The sequence below is a fragment of the Arthroderma uncinatum genome, assembly GCF_011692745.1.
Source record: "Arthroderma uncinatum strain CBS 119779 chromosome Unknown scaffold2, whole genome shotgun sequence".
Classification (NCBI taxonomy): Eukaryota; Fungi; Ascomycota; class Eurotiomycetes; order Onygenales; family Arthrodermataceae; genus Arthroderma; species Arthroderma uncinatum.
Genome location: NW_022983864.1, coordinates 4,627,355 through 4,651,253, shown reverse-complemented (window position 1 = coordinate 4,651,253; position 23,899 = coordinate 4,627,355). Strand labels below are relative to the sequence as shown.

At 48.2% G+C, this 23,899-nt stretch overlaps 7 protein-coding genes across 7 annotated transcripts; 2 read left to right on the top strand and 5 right to left on the bottom strand.

Annotated features, from left to right (window-relative positions):
* Positions 1 to 210: 210 nt before the first annotated feature.
* On the bottom strand, positions 211 to 1,888 carry GIQ15_03385 (cyclohexanone 1,2-monooxygenase; the record flags this gene model as incomplete). The annotated part of the gene is made up of 2 exons (XM_033550802.1): positions 211 to 1,661; positions 1,732 to 1,888. The coding sequence occupies 2 exons, from the start codon at positions 1,886 to 1,888 to the stop codon at positions 211 to 213; spliced, it is 1,608 nt and encodes a 535-aa protein (XP_033407963.1).
* A 3,158-nt stretch (positions 1,889 to 5,046) lies between these two features.
* On the bottom strand, positions 5,047 to 6,618 carry GIQ15_03384 (uncharacterized protein; the record flags this gene model as incomplete). Its single annotated transcript, XM_033550801.1, has 1 exon — positions 5,047 to 6,618. The coding sequence occupies one exon, from the start codon at positions 6,616 to 6,618 to the stop codon at positions 5,047 to 5,049; it is 1,572 nt and encodes a 523-aa protein (XP_033407962.1).
* Positions 6,619 to 7,471: 853 nt separating this feature from the next.
* Positions 7,472 to 9,814, bottom strand: GIQ15_03383 (calcium-binding mitochondrial carrier protein Aralar1; the record flags this gene model as incomplete). The annotated part of the gene is made up of 4 exons (XM_033550800.1): positions 7,472 to 8,013; positions 8,081 to 8,246; positions 8,308 to 9,513; positions 9,644 to 9,814. The coding sequence occupies 4 exons, from the start codon at positions 9,812 to 9,814 to the stop codon at positions 7,472 to 7,474; spliced, it is 2,085 nt and encodes a 694-aa protein (XP_033407961.1).
* A 2,819-nt stretch (positions 9,815 to 12,633) lies between these two features.
* GIQ15_03382 (protein kinase) lies at positions 12,634 to 15,009 on the top strand (the record flags this gene model as incomplete). The annotated part of the gene is made up of 1 exon (XM_033550799.1): positions 12,634 to 15,009. One exon carries the CDS (start codon positions 12,634 to 12,636, stop codon positions 15,007 to 15,009), a length of 2,376 nt encoding a protein of 791 aa, XP_033407960.1.
* Positions 15,010 to 16,049: 1,040 nt separating this feature from the next.
* On the top strand, positions 16,050 to 18,832 carry GIQ15_03381 (glycoprotease family protein; the record flags this gene model as incomplete). Its single annotated transcript, XM_033550798.1, has 2 exons — positions 16,050 to 16,456; positions 17,401 to 18,832. The coding sequence occupies 2 exons, from the start codon at positions 16,050 to 16,052 to the stop codon at positions 18,830 to 18,832; spliced, it is 1,839 nt and encodes a 612-aa protein (XP_033407959.1).
* A 659-nt stretch (positions 18,833 to 19,491) lies between these two features.
* On the bottom strand, positions 19,492 to 20,210 carry GIQ15_03380 (uncharacterized protein; the record flags this gene model as incomplete). The annotated part of the gene is made up of 2 exons (XM_033550797.1): positions 19,492 to 19,635; positions 19,755 to 20,210. The coding sequence occupies 2 exons, from the start codon at positions 20,208 to 20,210 to the stop codon at positions 19,492 to 19,494; spliced, it is 600 nt and encodes a 199-aa protein (XP_033407958.1).
* A 3,033-nt stretch (positions 20,211 to 23,243) lies between these two features.
* GIQ15_03379 (uncharacterized protein) lies at positions 23,244 to 23,883 on the bottom strand (the record flags this gene model as incomplete). Its single annotated transcript, XM_033550796.1, has 4 exons — positions 23,244 to 23,365; positions 23,456 to 23,479; positions 23,545 to 23,786; positions 23,861 to 23,883. The coding sequence occupies 4 exons, from the start codon at positions 23,881 to 23,883 to the stop codon at positions 23,244 to 23,246; spliced, it is 411 nt and encodes a 136-aa protein (XP_033407957.1).
* Positions 23,884 to 23,899: the final 16 nt, after the last annotated feature.

Below are 23,899 nucleotides of genomic sequence, written 5' to 3'. Positions count from 1 at the left end.
CTTGTTAGCCAACCCCATCACCTTAGAATACATTCTTATTCATGAAGCGAGCTTTATCAGATCATATTTATTCCAGGGCATCGACGATAGTATAGTTAAGCTTTAGTGGATCAACCTTATTTGTAGTTGTTAACCCCTGAATTCTTGAAATTTTGAACCTTTCCAACCTCCAGATACACACAACAAGCCGAAAAATGAAGTCTGACCGAGCTAAGCTACCACAAAACCATCCCACGCCTTCAGTGCATCTTGACTTTCCACCTCATATCGCTTAAGCCCTCCGGCATAATTGAGCTGCTCACGTTTCTTACCAGGGATATTGGCACCCATATACCAAGAGTCTGTTTGTGGGAGGAGGGTGATGTTTGACACCGCGTTGACTTTCTCCTTCCATATCTCCTGTGCCTCACTAGTTGGGTGCACGTACTTCCACCCGTTTTTCTGGATTTTCTTGATTACTTCTACAATCCACCGTCCTTGGATTTCGATCGCTGACGGGCCGTTGCTGAACGCAGTTGGGCCGTGGGTGGCGTATAGATAAAACATGTTCGGATAGCCCTTGATGCACATACCGAGGTAGGTGTGTGCCCCGTCCTTCCAGGCTTCTTCGAGAGGCTTGCCGTCAATGTCACGAAGGCCCATGTTTGTCATGCTTCCGCTGACAGCGTCACACCCCGTAGCAAGGGCTATCACGTCCAGTGGGTAGAAAGTGCCGTCACTAACAAGAATTCCGTCTGGTTTAATTTCAACGATAGGGTTCTTCCTGAGGTCGACGACGTTCACATTAGGTTGATTAAACATCTCATAATAGTCCTCCTCGAGGGATGGCCGCTTTGTTCCAAATGCGTGGGGCGGATCCAACGGTGCGACGATGTCTTTCTTTCGGGTATCAGTCATCCTTGCTCGTGTCTTCTTTGCCCAGAAATCATATGCGTAACGGTTTGCCTTGGGGTCGAAAAGAATGTCTTGATAGGTTCCTAACCAGAACTCGAATCCTCCATTTTGCCATAGGGTCTCGAATAGTGCCTCCCGCTCTTCCTCGGATTCACTCACGGCAATTCTATTCGAAAACCCATACCTCATGCCGGAAAAAGTAGTCTCTCGATTCTGAAAGAATTTCTGATACGCTGGTTTTCGAGCTTCTTGCTCTTCACGCGTCAGCTTCCCCTGGCGCATGGGCAGTGCCAGGTTTGGAGTTCTCTGGAATACGGTCAAGCTACTGGATTCCTTTGCCAATGCTTGCGTCAACTGTACTCCCGTAGCGCCAGTTCCAATTATCGCTGTGCGCTTTCCTTTAGTATCGATACCTTCCCGGGGCCAGGACGCGGAGTGACAGATTTTCCCTTGGAAAGTATCTAGTCCCTTAAAGTCTGGGATATATCGTTTAGCCCAGAATCCCGCTGCAACGAGAAAGAATCGGCTATGCGTGGTTCGTCCATCTTCAGTTTTGATATCCCAGTTGTTGTTCTGTACGTTAAACTGGGCGCCGATGACTTTGACACCAAACTCCACGTCCTTTTTGATGTCCCACACCTGATCAACATGGTCGAAATATCTAAGGATCTCCTGTCCGCTAGGGTATCTCTCTGTCCATGTCCAGCCGGACCACAGCTCAGGCGCAGAGTATTCGTAGACGGGGACCTCGGAGTCAACACACAGTCCTATCGTATAGCCGACGTCAGTATACTCTGCACCGAGCGGTGACCTGGATACGGAAGGATAAATTCGCACCTGGATATGTATGCCAATGCCAGGTTCCTCCTAAACCCGTGCCAGCTTCATATATTTTGCATTTCAGGCCGATTTTCCTGAGGTGGTGCAAGAGGAAGATGCCAGAGAACCCAGCCCCCACGATCAGAGCATCATATGAGGGTTCTTCAGAAGACATATTGGTGCAAGTATTTAACCTATCCTTTGCCTGAGACTCTCTTGAGTGGCTCAAGGAAGAAACAAGGGTGAATCAGCTGTATTAATGGCTGAGTTCAGACCGGGTATAGGTTTGGAATAGGATTGTTTGGTATACGCAGTCCCGGGGGTATATATTCGTCTCTCATAGCGTTACACCGGCTTCCCCTCCTCTCGCCTCGCAGTTGCAGTTTGCTTACTCCGTACATGGCTGCAGAATGCATTGCTACCTTCGCTAACTTTACGAATGCTGCATGGAGTGCGAAACAAACGGGGATCGTTGCAGTGCAAAAGCTCTCCGGATCTATCTCACGCCTGAATATTTTTGCATACGGCCTAGTTATCCCCCAATATATCGACTTCCGGTGGGAGGCAGCTCATCGAGAGTTCTTTCAGTCAATTGGGCCCTTTGATTTTAACACCTCACCACATATATTTCTGGCCGGTCACTTTCTTTTTATGACTCCTGACGCTCGATTTTAAACCTGGCTATCTCTTGAATATCAAGCTCTCACGTGAACCATCGGGGAACGGATGTTCCCTTAATCTACCTAGTTAACACGACATTCGGGCAAAGGTCAGACTAGGATACCAAATGAGCACCCAATCACGAAAGGCAGCACTTGAGAGGCATGAATATATGCAGATTCTGCTTGAGACTCTGCATATACGCAAGGCGAAAGTGCATACTACCCAACAAGGCACTGGCGAGAAGATCCAGCCAAATATATTTTCAAACTGGAACCTAGGGCCGTCGATATTAAGATATCATGGTTGCCGCTAGCTACCTCTTCCAAGGTGTCGTATCAAGAAAGCTTCAACCTCTCATGGGACACCACCTTGGCTGGGGCCGGTAGGGAGTACTATATTAAGTGATACCACAGCAGGTACGCATCACTAGAAATTGAATGAACATTCAATTTGGCTAACTAAGCCTTAGTCCCATATTCAATATGTGAACTTCATGATGTTGGATAGAGTGTTCGTTTTGGATGCCCTGGCTCTCCTCCCACTAAATAATTGCCACTAAATAATTGGATTCGTACAGCTGCTCCTTGCCTCAGCCCCCATGATGTGACTTGAAAGCTCCTATATCTTGAACTTTGATATGCACTTCACTGGCTTTATAAGTACCACTTCATCCGCTCTCTGCTTTGCGCGCCATATTCTCCTGACTCTGAGTACCACTCTCTTCTCTATTACCCATGGGAAGTGGGTAAGAGTCTGACTCTATCTTTGACTGCCCTCCATTCAACCCCATATTCTCCTCTGCTACTAGAGTATCTATGCCCACTTTTGGTGGGGCGATGTCGTATGCTGGACGCGGTTTTCGGCTTAGGGTGCATCGCCAGGAGTGTGACGCCTGTCCTGCAGAATTTTGTCCGGAAGACAAGGCCTCATGAAGAATAACTTTAACGAGTGGCCCAAGGGTTGGAATGCATGCCGCGATGATAATTAGATATTGCTCAATACACGCCCAAACGACAAGGTCAATAGTATTCCAGGAGTAGTCGGCACGGGCGGAAAGGCGAGCGAGGAAAATTGTTTTTACAATTGCAGCACCCATTGCACTGAAAAGTTAGCACTTGCAAGATTGCTAATAAGCATGGGTGGACTTACATTATACCAAGCGCGAGGATTGATCCGAGAGCGAGTTTCAATCGTACTGGCATGTGGAGTTTTGAAACTAAGTGCATAGGATACACAGCGAGTGCTAGATCCGAGAACGCGGAGATAGCTGAAGAGTAATGTTAGACTGGTCTATATATTATAGATTGCAGGGTTGGCTGACCTCCTTGGAAGAATGCATAATTCCTCTGGATTCTTGGGTCCCAGCATTTCCCTTTGACACTATGGTCCCAGAGAGACACAACAGGCATGCATTGACCAAATATCGTATATACGCAAACAACGTTGCTAATCGTAAGCAAGATCATACCACTATAAAAGTAAGGTGCCTGATGTTTTGCTTTTTGAATAAGGCGTAGAAGGAAAAACACAATCGAGACTTTAGCCCAATTCGTGGACATTATATGGAAGGACTGGAAAAGCCAGTTAAATTTATCCGCCTGAGTCCTCTCCGCGTCAGTAAGGAAAACATGGTGGCGCCCAGTACCGTACGAGATACTAGCGGTGATCAAGCCTGAGTTGACCGCAGAGCATGCCTTGATAGATGAGGGTCTAAGCGGTTGTTCATCACATATTGTTAGGGGGCAGGGGGGCTTACTAGAGCGAGAACCATGAAGCCATCGTCCCAACCGAGTGCCTTGATAAGCCGTATGCGAGTGTAAATTCTAGCAAACGTGATGAGAGATGAAATAGCGAGGAGTGTCCATGTTAGGACAAGGAGTTTCTGGGCGCTATTGACGTCTTCGTACGGCATTTTAGCATATGGAGGGATGTGTAACTTTCAGTGAGAGCTATAGCTTCTTCCAGATATCGATCGAAGGTCATAACAGTCCGCAAATCAAACGCCAACTGCCATCTCTTTGAAGAGCAAGGTGGGCGTCCAGATATATAACGGTTTACTGGATAGAATTTATCCAGTTCGCCTGAAGTGTCGCATGGCTTAGGTGAACACATGAGACAGCATCCATCAGACCCGAGACTATTGCTTCGTCGGGCCAGAGGACCGAGGCCCTGAGGACCTGAGTGGCCGCATTCAAGATCTTGATATCAGTGATGGCTGAGAAAGCGCTTGGCGGGTGCTAATTCTCCGTATTCCCGTCTTTTGGATAAAGTCTCCCCGGACTCCTTTCCCAAAGTTGATGGCGATCGGCGCTCTTTAATTTGATCGTTCGTAGTAATGGACAACCATCTAGTGGTACGGCCTGGCTACAGTGAAGTTGTGTTCGCAGTTTCTAAAGTAGGACGGCCAGCATTTTATCCCGCCTATAGGTGAGATTTGGTAGATGATTTATCTACTCCGTATACTCCATACAGTAGCTTGCAATGCTGGTATAGACCCGATTATTGACTTATCCATTATTGAACCGAACTGTTATATTAATGAGCGCGTCTCCAATCCTTAGCTAGAAGCCATGTATCATACACCTTAGCAAAGATACTCCACTTCAAAAGACCAATGCTGCTGTAGGCATAGAGAGACAAAACATATCTTAGCACAGAAGCCATCATGGATTAACATGCGGCAAATAATTGCAGCGATAGCTTAAGTTTTTGATTGACTTTGTTTTTGAACTGTAAGCAATCGGCACAAACCGGGGAACTGATGAGTATAACCGCTTCAGATAGGGAGGCCGGTGGTGGTGCTTTGGACATTCTGGCAAGCTTTTCACGATTGGCTTGCTGCTGTTTTAGATCTTTCAATTGACTTTCTAAATTGAGTATTTGTTGGCCTTCCGACCCTCCGCTCAGTCTCTTCAATTGCTTTCCCACAGATTCAATATCTTCTTCAAGTTTGGAATCTGGCTCGCTATCGCGGCTGAGAAAAACGTGACGATCAATAAAGTATGCAATTAACTGCTTTTCGGCATGGCAAGCGTTGTATTGACCCGGACAGTTTTGATCGCGGTCGCTATCACAAGCGGGGGTATGATCAACAAGACAAGAAATGTTGAGAACCTCATCTGTCCACTGTCGGCCGCTAACACTGGCTGGTAGCCATTGACCATGCGACCATCCACTCATAGCTACAATAGATTCAAATTTACCGCCCCTCTCTAGACGCGCGACTGTTTTTGATCTCGATGCCACTGGATAAGTTGTAACAGGGCCATGTAATATGATTGAACCCTCCATTGGTGATTTTTTGAAAAAGTAATCCCTGTATTGCGATAATATTGGAGGGGTGCCAAATATATTCTTGGACTTCCTGTCCTCTCCACCAAGGAGGCGTACAATGCTTCGGCGATCAAAGTCTCTTTTGAAGGTGTCCTCTGGGCGCTGCAGCTCTTTTTTAGAATAAAGCGATGTGTACCCCCCAATTCGTTCATATATATCTCGTCGATTTCTTTGGGTAGGCCGAGCAAGGTCGACCGCAAGCCGGTTTCCATCATCTCGCAAGTTTTTGTCCGCGGCGTTTTCCAGGAGAAGTTTTGCATTGTCGAGTCTACCCCATAGCGCTGCTTCCATGAGCGGACTCCTCCCTCTGTGATTGACCGCATTCACACTAGCACCGTGCTCCAAGAGTAGAGATACCATACTTGAGCTTTTTCTCATCGCCGCATAGGTTAGGGTAGTATTGCCTTCATCGTCACGCCCGTGAAGGAAAAGCTGGGCTTCAGGGGAACACTCGAGATACTCTCGAACCTCTTCGGTATTTCCGTCCTTGCAATCTGCAATGGTAACATGAATGGCTTTTTCTTCATACAACTCCGAGTCATATCCTGTAATGGTTGTCATTTCCTCAGAGTCTCTGTCGAAGCTTAGATCGTTTTCGTCATCGACAGTGACTTTGGCTCTAGAGGCAAACTCATGCGACAGTGAGTCTAGTTCATCTATATCATCCCTACTATAGCATATATTCACATATCGCGCTTGTTTCTTGTCGATTTCATAAGCGACCTGGCCCTCATCGTTGATTGGGAAACAGCATAAGTAGGATTCAGGGTGGCCGCAATGTGGAACTCGTGTCTGGGCCCCATTCCAGTTGACATGATGATGGTCATGAACCCCTTCGCAATGTGGGCATCTTACGCGAAAGGTGTCAACATCCCACCAAATAACGTCGGCTTCCGGTTTGGCATCCATATCTTGAGCGTGAACATATCTGGTGGGAGCTGAGGGGCCATCCGTGAGATTAGGCGCCGTAGTCCACTTAAACGATCAGGATAGAGCCGCTAGTGGGAGCAGCCACAAGGATGGTCGAGTTCGTTTTCGTTAATCAAAAAAGAAGTTTCCTGTAACCGTTCTAGCTCAAGAGTTAAACACCTGTTCACCTTGATTTTCACAAGCCTTCCTGGACGATGTTCTCTGTTGCTGTCGATAATCTTTCCCCCGTACTACTTTTTGGTCCTGCCCATCCCTGCCAGTGGAACCCGGGCTAGTTAAGAAAGATGCCTTTATTGCAAAGAGGTAATCTAAATCTATAAATCCCCCTGTATGGTCTATCTTTTACCGTCTATCCCCACGGAGGAAGAAAGTACACTTTGAACACAACGAAAAAGTCAGAAGAAAATGCGGATGCAAAAGGTCAAAAACAAAAGAAAAGAGGAATACAAAAAGTGAGCTGATTAGTGCTGTCTCTCCTTAGGCGATGTGGAATTCAAGGCCAAAGCAAGGTAGGAAACCAAGTCGCAAGAATGTAAAATGCAGCAGATCCCTCCCAAAGAGACGAAAATTCCCAAGAACGCATCGCAGAAAGTACAAGTGTGAATGGATCAAAATGATCAATATGCGCTCAATCGGGGAGAATCAACCAAGCTGCCAGAGGGAGGAAACAATGGAGAGATCCAGAGAATAAATCCAGATGTTTAGATGGAGGTGGAGTGGTATCGGGGTCTTAGATTTGCACTTCACTTCTTGAAAAAGGGCCAAGGTTGAGGTTGAGGTTGAATTGGAAAATTAATTATCATGATTCGTCAGAAAATTCGAGGAGATACGTTTACTTGCTCAGCACCGGCAAGGTAACGCCCGCCGGGGCCTGCAGGCGACCGAAGTTTGGCTCCAAGTCCAAGATAAGTTTCAACGCATTACGCGATCGAAGGTATGGCATTGGCCCGGAAGCCGACTGCAGACCCGCTCCAGGCTCTACGTAGCCGGTTGGCGTCACCTCTTCATGCTCAGTGCCTGGCATTGGCATCCATTTCTGTAGCACTTCATAAGCAGCGAGGGTGAAACCGAATTGGGGGGAGGAACGGAGAATACGGGCTGGGCCACCCTTGAAGAAGGCTTTAAATCCTTCCTCTTTCATGATGGTGGCGGCACAGTGGCGGAGAGAGGTGTATTTCGTTTCTCCCTTTCGGGCTTCGACTTGGAGACGGGTTTTGATCACGTCACATGGGGTGGTGAGGTAGGCGGCTGGCATACCGGCGATGGCTCCCGCAGTCAAAAGCTGGATAACACCGAGCTTTTTGGTAGGAGATTCACCGAAGAGGCCCGTCTTCAAGTGGGAGTAAGTTGGGAAATAGATAGCCGAGAAGGGGACTATAGATATGGCGTTAGTGGAAAACATGTTATGTAAAAATTCCGAGGTTTGCGATGCCGAACTTACCATCACGGAGTAAACAAGCGCTGGCTCCCTTGTACAAGCCCATAAGACCCAAATTCTTCACGATCCACATTGCAGACCTGCGTGGAGCAGCCTCGTTGACATTCTTTGCGATCTCTCCCTGGATTTGAAGACGGATCTTGACGATCTCCAGGGGGTTGGTAAAGACCTAAACGAGGCAGTTAGTAAAGACACGCGCAACTTAATCCTCAGAGCAATGCTGTACATACAACTTGACAGGCACCTGCAGTACCACCCGCAATGACTTCATGAGGCCACCATATCTTGCCACCCTTGTCCTTATCTGCAAAGTATCCTCGCACCAAGTCATTCACAGTAAGCTTGATAGCTTTCTCAGGTGCAACACCAATCAGTTGTGGTATAACTCCAGAGTATAACCCGAGAACACCCTCGTTTCGAATAACTTTCTTAGCACAGTCAAGTGAGTTCATGTACATCTTCTCACCAACACGCGCGCTTCTCTGGTTCTGCATCCTGGTCTTGACGAGATCAATTGGGTAAACCATAAAGGCACCGAACGCACCAGCAATACTTCCGAGTGCGAAATGATGAGCCGATTCCAAGATGTTGTGAAGTAGTTGATTCGTCTTCACGGCAACCTTTTCACCGGTCTTTGACGCGCCGGCCAATGCCTCTCTACCCAGTACGCTGGCGCTGTGCCATGAGGCGTCGATGACTTTTGCGAAATCGCCTAGCTCAAGCCTACCGGATGGTGCGTCGAGACCAGCGAAATGGAACAGGATATCTGCCTCCATTGGCGTAAAGAGTGAGAAGCGCGTGATGCGGGCTGCCTCGTTCAGGAAATCGGATCGAGTGATTTTTCCATCGTCACTTTTGCGAATGGCGCTGCGAATGATATAATCTATTATATCCATTTCTCTGATAATGTTCTGGAACGCGCGAACGTTGGCGTATGATATCTTACTGCCGGAGGAGATATTGCAGAGAGTAGGCAGGTTTTCCAACAAGTGATCTGAAAGCTTGTGCTGAGACGTTTCCAGGATAATGCGCTGGAAGTCTTCAGGCTCAATGTATCCATCTCCATCCTTATCGAAAAGATGGAACGCCTGTCTTATCCTCTCTCCCTGTAATCCGCGTAGCATCTGTGCAAATTGTGGATATGTCATATCATGTCTCGTCTTTTTCGAACCCGTGTATAGCGCCGCCCAGCCTGAATTCCAGTCAAAAGGAATGTTGTTTTCGCCCTTTGTAGAGCTGAAAAGCTTCTGTAGCGTCTCATGCTTGACTATGCCCGTTCCTTCGGTATCGAATAATCGGAAGGTGATTTCGTACTCTGCGTCCGGTTTGCCGAGAAGGTCTTCAAACATCGACCAGTCCTGCAGGTTGATCTTGCCGGTATGTCTTCGGTCAGCAACATTGAAGAGGATTCCGTATTGTTCGCGTTTTATTTTGTGCTATAGAAGGATCAGATAAGATCGTGTTAGCCCCGGTGTCTTGCTTAATGATGTCGTTGGATTATGCTTAAAGCAAACGACGAATGTGGTAAATCCAACGTCCAATGCATCCAGACAGATGAGAACTTACATAGTCTTCATTCTTAGGAGCAATAGCATCAATAAAGTCCTCCTTTGTCATATACAGGTCGCCAGATTCACTGTCTACCCTCGCGTGCTGCATAAAATGGGCTTTGACATGCGCACTCATTGGTGTCTCTGTGGACTTGCCAACCAGCTGCTCCTTTATATTCTGCGCCATGATGTGAAGTGCCAATCCTGGAGTCTATTTAATATGCAAGCAATTGGACTGAGAGAGTGGGAGGTCAGGAAGAGAAACGAGGAAGAGGTGTTCTTGCGACTGGTGAGACTGCCAAGTAACGGAAGCTGGAAGAAGCTCAGCTCATGCAAAGCAGCCACAAAGCTGAAAGACAAGGGCAATGGAAAAGAAGAATTAAAAGAGAATATGAAAATGACTTCTAAGAGTCACGATAAGGGAGACACGACAAGCTGAGATGAAGAGGAATGTGACGCCGACCCGATCGGGGCAAGATGGCAAGCCTGGGACAAAAAAATTTATTTGTTCTTCTCCTGCTCAGGAACTGGAAAGCTTACCCGATTTTCGGTCGCGTCAAGGCTTGGCTCTTAGCTTATTTAGATTTTCAATATATCGCCTTTGGGACAGAAATTTTTGCCTCACTTCCAGGTTGGCAGATTCTACAGGATACAGGATATATCTCCTACCTTCAAGTACATCACTATTCTGCGATTGATAGCTATCTCCTGTGCCTCGCGGCAGGCCCGGGTGGACTAGTCACGTGTCATGCGGGAATAAAGATCGGTGGGTGAGGCCAATCGCATACCTCGGCAGCGACGCCGGGACGAGCAGCCAGGCCAGACAGGACGAGCCGTATCATGTCAAGCGAAGGGAGCAGGCAAGGTGCAGGCAAGGGACAAGGGTGCAGCAACGTCTGGGACAAAGCTGCGGAGGCCACGCTTCGGGATCCTGCGAGTCCAGTGCCGCTTCGTCTTCGGCGCTTTGCCCACAGCACCTCCACAAACTCCGGAAGCCAGAGGTATATTCCGTATGCAGCTCTCTTCAGATCAACTGACGTGCTATACGCATGACCTTTGATTATGACCCTGGCAAAGTGATTCCGCGGTGCTGACCGTTGGCGTCTTCATCTATCGACCTCAGGTAGAGAATGATACGGTCCTCTGTTCAACTTCTAGGACTCCAGGTCGTCGAAATGACGCTTCAGACTTCCAGAACTGTACCAATGTCCCTTCCAAGCCCTTGACGATCGCCACCTCCCTTTCATACGTTAAGGGCCCTTAAATCTATTCTTTGGACTATCCTTAAGCCTGTCCTACTGCCCTCGATGACGTTTGGACAGGCCTCTGTGCAGTGGATGGCGCCATACTGCTGGCGTGGAGGTGAACATGATGGTGTAAAAGCGGCATCATATATGGAGAAAGTGCGCCCTGTCCATGTCATCTCAACGCCCCTGTTTATGCCTTACCAGGTTACCTTCGCGGCTCCCGGCGGTAGGATCAAACAGAGACACGACAAGACACAGCAAATTGGCGATTCTTCTTCTTTCTTTTAGCCATCCGCCACTCCTTGCGATGGAAGGCCTGTCGCTATTTATACACCACGGTGGCGTCATGTCCAGGTATATATCCCCCTGGTTGTCCTTTGCACAGCACCAGCGACATACTGTCGGGAGATCAATGACGGCCATTCTCGTGCATAAATCTCCGCTGCTGGTACCACAGCAAGAGGAGCGTTTTTAACTCATCCGTGCTGGCGAGAGCCATGCTCACCCCACAAAACGGCCTATGAAACCGCGATGTCGGCGGGACCGGTGGAAAAGCTAAACGCCCATGTCGTCCACGGTCCAAGCGGGACTGTCTTGAGATAGGTTGAAGGGCCTCCGGTTCCTTCCTTGCACACGTGAGGTTATCTGTCTTCGAGCTCTTCATGCGGAGTATACCGGGATACTCACTACGGTCTACTTCAAAGCTCCTTCTATGAAGAGATTCGATATTCGCAATATATATACACCATTAAATCGATGAGGAGTCTCGTCGTCCTTTTACTGAGCCTAAATCCAATCCATAATATCTTTTTGCGTGTGTCACGTGGACGCCTGAACACGTGAATATAAGGTTTGATCGTGTATGGGATTATGTAATACCTTATTTTCAAAAGCTTGGCTCTTTTGAGCTTGTTATTGTTCAATATCAAAAGGATAAACATCGATCTTTGATAGTATGAGATCATCATATCCATGAATCGTAGCTAATAATAGCATTATACAATCACCTTAGCAGGAAATTGGCTGATTACTAAGTAGGGATGAATAGGGCGATTGAGACATTTTTTATCAGGTATAAGTGCGTCCGTAGATGTATTCACGCCTATATCCAAGATTAGACTGACATAATGTGCCCAATATTCTCAGGTCTGGCGTCGACCTTGTGCGGCCTGTATTTGCAGTTTCACAACGGGGTTACGAATCATTCGAGACCCACTAGCGTTCTTCGCCAGTGATAATCAAGAGAAGTGCTAAGCCTTAAGTCAGTCGAGGTCGATTCGCTTGACGGCATTATTTTAATTCCTTCTCGACTTTAGTGAGAGGAATATATCTAATTATATACAGTGCCATATACTATAATAAGGGCAAACTCGTGGCATCATAAGCGCGCAGGTTCCACACAAGATATACCAACGCTGATCCCGCATCGGTAACTAGTTAATTAGTTACGAGTTTAGAGTTCCACTTCAAGAGCTTAATTTTTCCGTGTCTTACCCTCCGTAGATACGATCGCTAACTCCAACTTCTTCCATATCAACTATGTCAAGTACAAGTATTGTGATTCATCGTATAATTTTGCCTTGGATGAGTCCTTGCCACCGCCTGTGATATCGCTGCGCTCAGACGCTTCTCAGACTTGCCATTCTTCATTGAGAACGGCCGCGTTATTGAGATGACTTCGAGCACAGCTGGAAGCGATTCCCTATCTAAACCGCTGGATGAAATGCACGACGGTTTAGCGTCTATCCCATCGACTGCAATGCCAACCCTGCCTGGCATTTTGACTGTAACCCTTCACGAGGTCACCGGCTTCTCTACGGTAGATTGCTACAATGAGATATCCGGCAGCGATCCAACTAACCATAGTATCAAAGCTCGGCCCTCGCAGTACCGAGGGAACGGCTTTGTATATGCGCTCTTGGACTATGAAATGTTACAAGTATCGGTCGAGTCGTTTTTTGGAACGAGTGAAGGTCCTAGATGGCCGGCAGGATACTACGCAGAACGCGAACTCTACATCTCCCACTCTGCAGAGCTGAGGATATACCTCTATATTGGGGGGAAGAATACGATAGACAAGGATATATTTCTAGGCGTGGCACGAGTGAGCCCGTTTGAGGGATTCGAAACATCCAAGTCGCAGTGGCTAGAGGTAGAAGACGGTGTTGGCAGGATTCGCGTTAGTTTTGACTACCGACATGTTGAGAATAACCCGTTAAAATCGGCAGATTTTGAGTATATAGCTAGTATTGGGAGGCCGCATGCATTTTACAACGGGAAGGAGGCTGATCACCAAACATACGCAAAGAAAAACATTCATCTTATTGAGTCTGCATCTCTGCCCAAAGCATTATATACCACTACCCAACAATCTGATATCAACCACCCATTTATCGCACAGCTTTCACTGGCTTTCAATTCACAGGAGACATTACACCTTCTCTCCCCGTTTATTAGTGGTGGACACCTTTTTCACTATATTCAAAAGCAACGGGTTTTTGATATAGAGAAGACTCGACTCTATGCCGCGGAGATTCTCTGCGCATTAGAATATCTCCATGATACCCACAGTATATTCTCCTGGCTAAAGCCTGGAAATGTCCTTCTCGACTCCTTGGGTCATATAGTTTTATGCGGGTTTAGCCTTTTTCTAAGGGATCATGGCACCTATACGATGCCAGAGTATCCGGCCCCAGAATTGTTCATCCAAGGACAATCGGAGACGGCGGACTGGTGGACACTGGGGATATTTCTCTACGAAATGCTAACGGGGCTACCCGCATTCTATGACGAGAATCCTGAGGAGATACGCCGAAGAATCCTTGACCCTGATCAGCCCCTTAAGTTCCCCAAGTCTATCACCCCGACTGCTGAGGATTTCATTATCAGGCTCCTTGACCGCAGGCCAGAGAACCGTCTTGGAGCTAATGGCGGGGTCTCTGAAATCAAAGCTCACCCATTTTTTGTCGACGTTGATTGGAACATGGTCATCCGGCGGGAGTATAAGCCCTCATTTAAACCTAACTATGTAGCGCGGTACTTTCGACATCATGGGTTTCCTATACCAATGCCGGAAGAGTTTCACGGATTTAAATTCAACCAGCCACAGCCCAAAAGAAGTAGTACAACAAAGAATATTGTAACTTTGCAAAGTGACGAAGAAAACTGCCAGGAGGTGGATGACGGCTGGGAGCTAGTTTGGGAATATGCTCAACAGAAATTTCATTTCTACAACCACTTCACAGAGGCAAAACAGCTTGTTACTCAACCTGTGGATCCTCTCCCTGATAATAATGTTAGAAACACCACTGCCCCTAGCCAAACCCAGAAAGAAAGCGTACTCGAGGCTGCGTTACTAGGTGGACACAACCGCGCCATCCCACAGCTATTAGAATATGGCATGGACTTGAATATCAATATCTTCGTTACTAGTGCCACTGGAGGGAAGAGTCCGCTGGGATGGGCTACAGAGCACGAAAACCTCAGTTTAGTAACGCTTTTCCTTGATATGGGGGCTGATGCAACGTTCTCTGCATTAAATACAGCTGTGAAGAGAAGGAACGAAAAACTTATCAAGGTCCTGATGAAAAAAACTGACCGAACAACTTCAACAAAGGCTCTTGGACTTGCGGTGGATCAACAGGATATCACCATAGCCAAACTCCTTTTAGAAAATGGGGCGAAGTGCGATTTTAATGATGAAGACCGACCTCCCCCCGAGCATCACTTTGCTGGCTCTGGTTTTGCCCATAACTGCCCTTTCTATGATATCTCCTCTCTACCAGAGGAGTTTATACCTCCGCTCGTCCGGGCAGTCAAACAAGGTTGTGTCGATCTAACCCGGCTACTACTTGCTCATGGGGCCGATGTCAATACCGGTTACCACGACTTGAGTTGGGACCTAGATGAGAGTCCAGAACGAGATACGATTTCGTTCTCATGCGGCAGAGTTATTCAACTAGCCATGGAGCTAGGAGAACTTGAAATCGTCCAACTCCTACTTCTTGGTGGCGCAGATATTCACCTTATACACCCCACCTGGTGTGTACCGGGACATCAATGTTGGCCGGGATCGAGGGCCGTATATCAGAACGTCACAGACCGGTTGGAAGCCGCTAGAAACAAGGTCGAATAGACGCTACTTAGGGGCGTGGTAAGTGTGTGATTGGTCTCAGGTTTCTATACTCTGTACGCTGGTGCCAGCCACCCACCAGGCGTAGTCTGTCCATATACTCCGTAGCCTTCGAGAGAGACCTTTCTTGGAATATGTGCCGAAGTCTGCCACATAGTTAGGCATTAGAGAAGGTCAATATACTTGGCTGGCAAGTGATAAAAATGTCGAGAAAGTTGATCGACTCGGCTCGACTTGTATCAATCGCAGTTTGCCAGACGGCTCACAGAAGGCTTGATCCCTCTCAGCCTTCCAGCCGGCCAATGGAACAGAAACATTGATCTCGTTAGGTTGGCGTGCAGTGTGCCCATCACATCTTCGAGGTGCTTAGCTGCATATATGCAGGCGCTGGCACAAGTGTCCTGCCGCCGCAATTGGCTGTGCCCTGCCAGGATGGCCCCGAGTCCCCCATATCCTCGCCCGTGTGACTGCATGGAGGTGTCTCTCGTCTGCCATCGAGGACGAATCAACCGTCGGCGAAGACACCGACTGCATACAGGTGCATGGGCGAATCCGGTGCCGGCGCGTCCATAAATAGGACCAGGGTCCCGCTCGTCTTGACCTGTTGTCTCGAGATTACTCGCCCTTTTTGTTGTTGTGCCCTTGCCTTGCGACCGTTTGTGTTTCAGTTCTCACCCCCTTACAAAAAAAAAAGCTGGTCTTTTTTTATTCAGTCCCTTTTTGGTCTTCGGTTGTTTCAACAAACGCTCGTCCATCTTTTACCCCTTGCCCAACCCCCCCTAAAATACTAAATATATACATCAATCGTCCCCCTTTTGGCTGTGCCAACTTATACTCGCCGTTTACGTGAATTCAAACCCATACGCTCCATTGTCCTTGTCTGCTGAACCGTTATTTATATCCAACGAAATCGCTCATCCGTATCTCCTCGACTTGAGCATCAAAATATTCTATTTCTCGGCTCTGCCTTCAACTTTGATCGTCCTCGTTTGATCTTCATAAACCCACTTAAAACCCCGCTAAGAAACGTCCTGTTCGTCATCATGTTCGCAGCACGCGCCGCCAAACCAAAGCTTTCGCTGAGCATCTCTGCTGCTACCACCAACACGGCCTCCCTTGCCCTCAAATCCCCAGCCGCTCTCTCTATCCCCAGAACGCCACTGTCACCACGAAGCCCAGCTGCATATGCCACTCACAACTCGAGGTTAAGCCAAGCATGCTACTCGACGTACAGCAATTCGTGCAGCTCCAAAAGCATCCTCAAGAAGTCACAGTCGTCGTCTAGGGGTCTTGCCGATAAGAGAATCAGATTCAACGCTGAGCCAGAGATCCACCCCATCTCAGCCATAGAGAACCCCGAAGAGTACTACGGCAGCTCTGCCAGCTCTACCAGCATGTCCAAAGAGGATAGACGGGAGAGACGGTGGTCGCGTGCCGCCGCCGGCTACTCGTAAATGACCCAAGTCACCCTGGGCTCACTCTCTATTCCTCCAGATTCATCCCCGACTGGTCTTCCAAAAGTCTCCCCTTCCTACCGTTGCTATCATAGCACTTCAGCACGACATGTGTTGTCCAACCTTCGAACGGTAGCACTATCAGCCCCCTGTGGGCCGTTGGAGACGACATAGCTACCACGCAAAGACTTTCGGGATATTGGGCAATCTCTGGCTTCTTTTTGATCTTCGTATAGCAAGCATGCATAGCATTTGAGATGCTTTTGCCGGTTCGAAAGCGTAACGGCACGGGATGGTTATTTTTATTTGACGGATTCATGCTATTAATGAGGCTATGATTTATTTTCTCTTCTAGTTTTCGTCTTGGGAGGTTATTTTCTCTCGAAACGGAAAACTACTTAATTTTATGATAGGATGTCCTTATTATTCTCTCCTTAATCTACTCCAATAAGGCATATAAAATATCACTTTTGGACTTGACGTTTTACTTCTCATATATACGTAAAACTTTTGAGCATGTTGTAAATAGATCCTGGTAATCACTGGAGATAAAGATTTAAAGGTCTCCTGTTGTCCTTATAGATCGTTTTACTTCTAGTTGGTAGTTGCTATCGATAAGCCACGATCGATGCAGCGCTTGGTTGACGCTAAATTCAACGTCAAGTTCAATAAATATGCGACGACCTGAAGAGAAACATCTGTGAATGACGGGTTAACTGCATTGTCTATCGATGTCACTTTATTCTCGACCAGCAATACGAATATTACTCTACTCACAGAGACGAGCAACATTCGCTCGTCCTTTATGTCGAAGGCAGCTTCTGACATTAGCGATTGAAACATCATGGTAGCATATCCTTCTTAACTGGCCAACATCCAACTCTGGGACTCTGGTATGGGTAGTTGGAATGAATCTGGCTAATACTTTGCTTAAAAATAGCGATGATACATCCGTAGCAATTGTTGAAAAACGTGGCCCCCAAACCAGCGATGTTTCATGCTCCACCACGACTCCAAGAGGCAATGCAACCATTCACTACCTCGAAAATATCACCGCCGACAGTCGGGAATACCGCGGAATCCATCCCCTCATATCACTAGAATCGCATCAAGCGAACTTGTCGAACCTCGTCGATAAAGCACTTCGACACTTACCATCCACTACCGGCTCTATTCCAAAGGAACCAACCGCTTTGCGCCAATATGTCTCTAGAACTATTCAGCTATCACCTGTGCGCGAAGAAGAGGGAGATACAATCACCAAGGTCAAACCGGATTTTATTTCCGTTACCCGTGGACCTGGAATGGGCTCAAATCTTTCCGTAGGATTGGAATTGGCCAAAGGGCTATCTGTAGCATGGCAGATTCCAATTGTCGGCGTGCATCACATGCAGGCTCATTTACTCACACCAAGACTAGCCAGTGCGCTTGATGCGGCGTCTGGTGTTGGGAGTGATACTGCATATAATCCAAAGCCCGAGTTCCCATTCATATCAGCGCTCGTGTCCGGCGGGCATAGCTTTCTTGTGCACTCCAAGTCTCTTACAGACCATGAGACATTGGCTTCTACCGTCGACATGGCAATTGGAAGCGTATTAGATAAATTCGCCCGCATGGCCTTGCCGCAATCATACCTCGACCAGAGCAAGACAACCATGTATGGGAAACAGCTAGAGGCATACGCATTTCCTAACGGGTTTGCCGACTATGCCGACTACAAACCGCCAACGTCGAGAGGACAAGAAACTAAGCCTATCGAGAATGCTAAATATGGCTGGTCACTAACCCTGCCATACCCAGAGTCGAGAACAATGGCACTCACTTTTGCCGGTTTATTATCTGCTGCCACAAGGCAAATCGATATCATGTCAAATGGAAAGGTTAAACAGAGAAAGAAAACCAAGGAGGAGATGGATAATTTGAACCTTGATTTTCTCCCTCATGAAGGCCGGGTTGCATTTTCTAGAGACTTTATGAGGGTTTGCTTTGAGCACCTTGCTTCTCGGATTGTCTTAGCATTGGAAAACGCATCTTCCAACGAAGTTAATCAAGCAGAGAATGGGAGACTGAAGGCAACATCTCCTGTTAAAACCGTTGTGGTTAGCGGTGGTGTTGCGGCGAATCGATACCTACAACATATCCTTCGTTCATTCCTAGATGTGCGTGGATTCTCCCATATCGACATCGTTGCTCCCCCGTTATACCTCTGCACAGATAACGCAGCTATGATTGGTTGGGCAGGTATCGAGATGCTCGAGGCTGGTTGGAAAACTGATAGGAAGTCAATGTTCATAAGGAAGTGGGGTCTTGATCCTGCTGCTGAAGACGGTGGGATATTAGGCCCTGGGGGCTGGGTACGCACGGTACAATGAGGTGAATATGCTAGATGCCATCTTCACTCTACCATTTGGAAACACCTTCTCTAAGCCCGATTCGAACCCTATGGAACACAGGAACGCAGGGAGATGGGATCTTTGGGGCAGTTTTTATTTTATTCCACAGACCAACCCGCTGGATCCTCGACCTTCTTGGAGATATTTTTCATAAATGATTATATTATCGGTGAAGAGTACAAGAAAGAAATATCACAAGAAAACTATGCAAAACAGGGAAAGAAACTATGACAACATTTCGGCCACATGTGCCAATTATGAATAAAAAGGTGGATGAAACAAGAGAAACCAAAGGAGAGGCGGGAATATGCAAAGAAGCACCGCTAGTTTCACATGCTCCGGTTTAAACCCCAATATTCATCCCAGAAAGAAACCATCAGGGCAATGATATGACGCTAAGTTTTAGATGAAATGGAAGAGGGTATTGGCCGTCGACATAAGGAAACCGTTATACCAAAAAATCATAATGCAAGAATTAAACCACCCTTGAAGTTAGGAAAAAATAACAAAACACGCACGATAGGCAGCGGGACGAGGAGCGAAACGCCATGCAGAAATCAGACACCCCCCCCGAGTGAAATGGATAAGAAAAGAGACCGCTAAGGAATGAAAAGGAGAGTATTGCACGAGATAGCAGATTATTGTAGAAGATTGTGTATACTGATCTTTTCATCATCGTGGCTATCATGACTGCCACGACGGCTCGCTGGCTCAGAAGCGCCGTGCGCTAGGTCACGCTGCCCCACTGTTGGAAGGAGGGTTCTTGCACCTCGTTCAAGACACTATTGGACATGTTAGCCTTCCTTCACTTTTACATGTGCGAAGCTTGTGAGAGAGAATGAATTTGAGCGAGCAGGCTGGTGGAGAACTGTGTTCATCTCAGGGGTAGGGGGTTACGTACCAACTTTTCGACGTCTCTCCAATCCTCCCCTACAGCATCGGCCAATGGCTGCCACGTCTTTTCCCGCAACTGCATGTAGTGGCTAGCTACTTTGTCCACTCGCTCATCATTCCAGTCTGAGCCACGACGCTTGGCAACTAGACGCTCATAACGCTTACGGCATGCGTTTGAGGATTTGGTAGGGAAATTGTCGCGCTGAATTTGGTTCCAACCATGGGATTGGGCTCGGGCGGCTAGCAGAATCTCATCATCCTGTGCTGACCACGGGGTTGATGCACTAGGAAGGTGACCGGGGGTCCCAGGGCTGGGAGGTGGGTGGATCGGTAACCTCTCAGGCATCGATAGCCGCTGTGTATACGAGGAGAGGGGAGGGGGCATGGAATATACAGGGGTTGCAGTTCGCTGCCAAGGATTCGCTGCCTGGGGTGCCATGGTAGCGGAGGCACCCGTCGCCATGCGGCTGGTATTCATGGCTGTCGTTGGGCTTACTGGCTCTGGATCAGGCTCTGGGACTGTTGGTGGGCCTGCTGCTGCTGCCGCTGCTGTTTTGGCTTGAGAGGATAACTGCCGTCTTCTCTTTGGAGAAGGATATGGGCCAGATTTCTTCGAAGATCGTGTTGGGGTCTGTTTCGGCATCTCAGTTTTCCGTTTTCCTCAGATAAAAGGAGCTCCTCGGGGAATTGCAAGGAGAGTGGGCTTCTCGCACTTTTGTGAATAGAAATCAAAAATCACCTCTGTGCGCCGTCGGGGATTGGAATATAAGGGACCTGGACAGTTGGGAAGGAATGAACGCCGTGGGCTGGGGAAATTCAGTGATAAACGAGGACTCCGTGCTCCAGTATCGCCGGCAATGGGGGATCACAGGTAGGATTTGGTTGTGTATTAGTGGGGTAACAAATGTGACAATGGGCATAAACAACGTAGCATAGACAGCCGTGAATCATAACAGATATTATATCGAGCGTGGATAGGGTAGTAAAATCAAGTGATGTATTAAAAAATAGAGAGACGGGGAGAATGAAGGGTTCAGTAGGCGTCACGCCGGCCAGCCTTGCGAGAAATGACCTACTATTGCCTGTGTTAGCCTAGGGCGGTCTCGACCAGGTGGTTGCGCCGGCGCAGGAATGTAAATTGAAAAAGGTGAATTCGCGTGAAAGCTGTTAAGACCCCCGAAATGAACGTATCCGACTTCCAGATTCCAACTGAGATCAATCCAAGATGTTTGTACAAACGAGATCAAGTAAAAGAGCGGTTGGAGAAGAAGAAAGTTTGGTTCTTATATGGAGGTGGCGGATCTTTTTTGTACTCCATCACCGCAACGAGCGCATGAGGCTTGTCCACGGCCAAAACGAGGGTCCTCCTGCGGCCTAAGCCTGGGCTAAACACACCAAGCGCTTCGACGACGGAAGGGGGGCAAACTAAAAACAAATAAAGCCAATAGTGCGTTTGACGATGGTTAATTGTGCACTAGGCTGGAGTATATATGTGTCATGGGTTTCCGGAATCGCGCAAATCTGCAATGCTCACTGGCCGGGGTATTTCATATTTTGAGCACAGGTAAGGCGCATTATTGGCACATAAGCGGCTCTATGTTAGGTCCCCATTGTCATACCTGGTAAAAACAACAAAACGAGCGGGTCCGTAGGTCGACCCTGGTCGATTCTGAAGCAGATCTTGGGTTAGACCTCTCCCTATTGCTAACGGATTGCATCACTTGCCACGGTCTTTCCCGCCCGGTTAGTATGACTTGGTTTCCGAATCCATTCTCCGGAGAGCATTTACGCAACATGAATCTGCATAGCTGGCTGGCTGGCTGGGTGATACTAATTTTGGAATAGGGCAGGCGTTTAGGGTTCGTTGTGGTCAGACCGAGTACGAGATATCGTTGCATCAGCCTTTTGAACAGGTACCCCCCCCAGGTCGTCATATTCTCTGCTTGTCCGGGAGCCTAAGCGGATTAGGACGAGGGAATGGTATATAGTTCCGCCTTTCCAAGCCGATGTATTTGTCAATGGCCCGAAGCAGGATCCCACGCCGCAACGGGGGAGAAAGCGAAGCTGGCCGGACCTTTGGCCTCGTTGATATTAAAGTTAACGGACGGCCCGCTCCCTGGAATAACAACCAATTGTACTGGTGGTTAGCCGCCAACCCACTCGGCCCGCATAAGCCAAGGATACGCTCGTACTGTAATTGCCACCAAGCTGGCTGCCGCTGCTCATGAGATCCCGCTAGGAAGCTCATCGTACATCCAGCGTAGTATCGTTGTGCAGCGCAGTCTGTGCTTTCTTTTTCATGGGTGTGGCGAGGGGCCACCAAGGGATCCCATCCATGTCTCCTCTGTTGACGTGGTCGTAGCGTACTGGCATCGGACTCCGGAACCTCCTGGTTATATAGCAAGCATAGCATCTATTAGAAGACGGCGCGTCTATATCTCGAGACGTGAGCCGGTAGGTCCTGATCCAACGTCAATCCGCTATTAATAGACGTGGGCCGTTTGTTATTGGTCTATATGCCCTTGCACCGCGCGCCGTTTATGTGTGATGCTGGGACGGCGATGAGTTCGAGAAACGTCAGCTTGGGACCAGGTTTCCAAGCAGGCCACAGGGGGGTTTGTGCAGCCGTCTCTTTCGATGAAACAGTATATACCCCTTTCCCCCGTTGGTGTCGTGGCACTATAATGTGTCTGGGTTCGTGCAAGGAGGTGCAGGGTTAGCTCTAAGGAGCGACCTCTTGCCGCCCGTCGGGTGCTTAAAATTGAATATATCGTGCATGATAGCCGGTCCAGGATGGCACAACTCGTAAACGGCACGGTATGTTCTGCAAGGAGAGGGTTGTCATGCGGGCTCGATCTGATTTACCAGCGTGATAGAAGGGTCAGCCCATCAGCCATCAGCTTGTCAGCGTCAGCTCCAAACAGCCCACTGCGGCGACAGTGAGAGGCTACCAATCATGGAGAATGAGGAATGCCAAAGGCGAGAGCTAGACGGTCAAGCTAGCAATTAAGCGAGCGTCGTGAAAAAGCGAGATGGTAGGATGGGGGAGAAAGTGCCGAAAAGGGATGGGGGCCAGATTGGGCAATATTTAATGCCCTTTCTCCGTTCCAACCTGGGCTGCATATAGATTGTTTCCATCGTACATGAAAACTCCGGGGGAACTATGAAACTTGCAACGACAGTACGATTCGAAACAGACTACTATTTTCGGCCCTGGCTGAAATGCATCGACCGATATCTAAGAATATACATATGCAGCAGCGTAGCTCGGAAGAGACAAAAAATACTATTTTTCTATCTCTAGGCACTAGAGTAGGCAAAGAATACCACGCTAGTCTCTCAGTAATGCAGCTTACCTACTACTCGAGCAGGCTGCATAGTGGTATTCCTCGGATCCTTCCAGTTCTCTAGCCGCCCTGAACGTTGGATTGCTGGAGTCCGGATATTTGCTTTCGCAGTTCGAGGAAGAAATCCTTGCCGTTAGCCATTGAATTTGCTAGTCCTTGTCAGTTTCAGGTGTTGCTATAAACGTAACGACGCCGGAGAAGGGAAGGGAGCGTACGCTTTGAACCCCAAGGTCCACTGGGTCGAGCTGGGTTCCCATCTTTGCCCGTTGGCCTGTAAATTACTGGTTGAGGTTCTTCAAGCATCCGTCCGCCAAAAATTAGCCATCTCAGCATTTCAATATGCAGACAAGGTATGACATACCGCCCTGTCCGCCTTTCTTGTAATCTGCGGTGAAGCACTATAATTAGCAAGCTGCCACCAGCCCAACCCAAGACAAGAGTATCTCATACCTTTCCTTAGAGCATCCTTTAGCTCGGCGGAATTGAATCCTCGAACGGGGATATGGGGTTCGCGCGAGGGACCACTCGGGGGTCCTGTCCATGCTGCCGTGGCAGTCATGTTGTTGTTCACCTGGTTTCGGTGTCCATGGCGGTCCTGCTGGTGTGTACCGCTCTGACGGTCTCGATATCCTCCGCCCTGGTGTCGCTGGCCCGAAGGACGGCCGTGATCATATCCTCGGCCTCCTCGCCATCTAGTTAATTAAGACAACAGTCAACTTAAATGCAAGAATAAAAAGAAAGGGAAAAAGAAAACCCACGTACATACCTGTCATCACCCGCGCCGCTCATGCTGCACCCGCAAAAG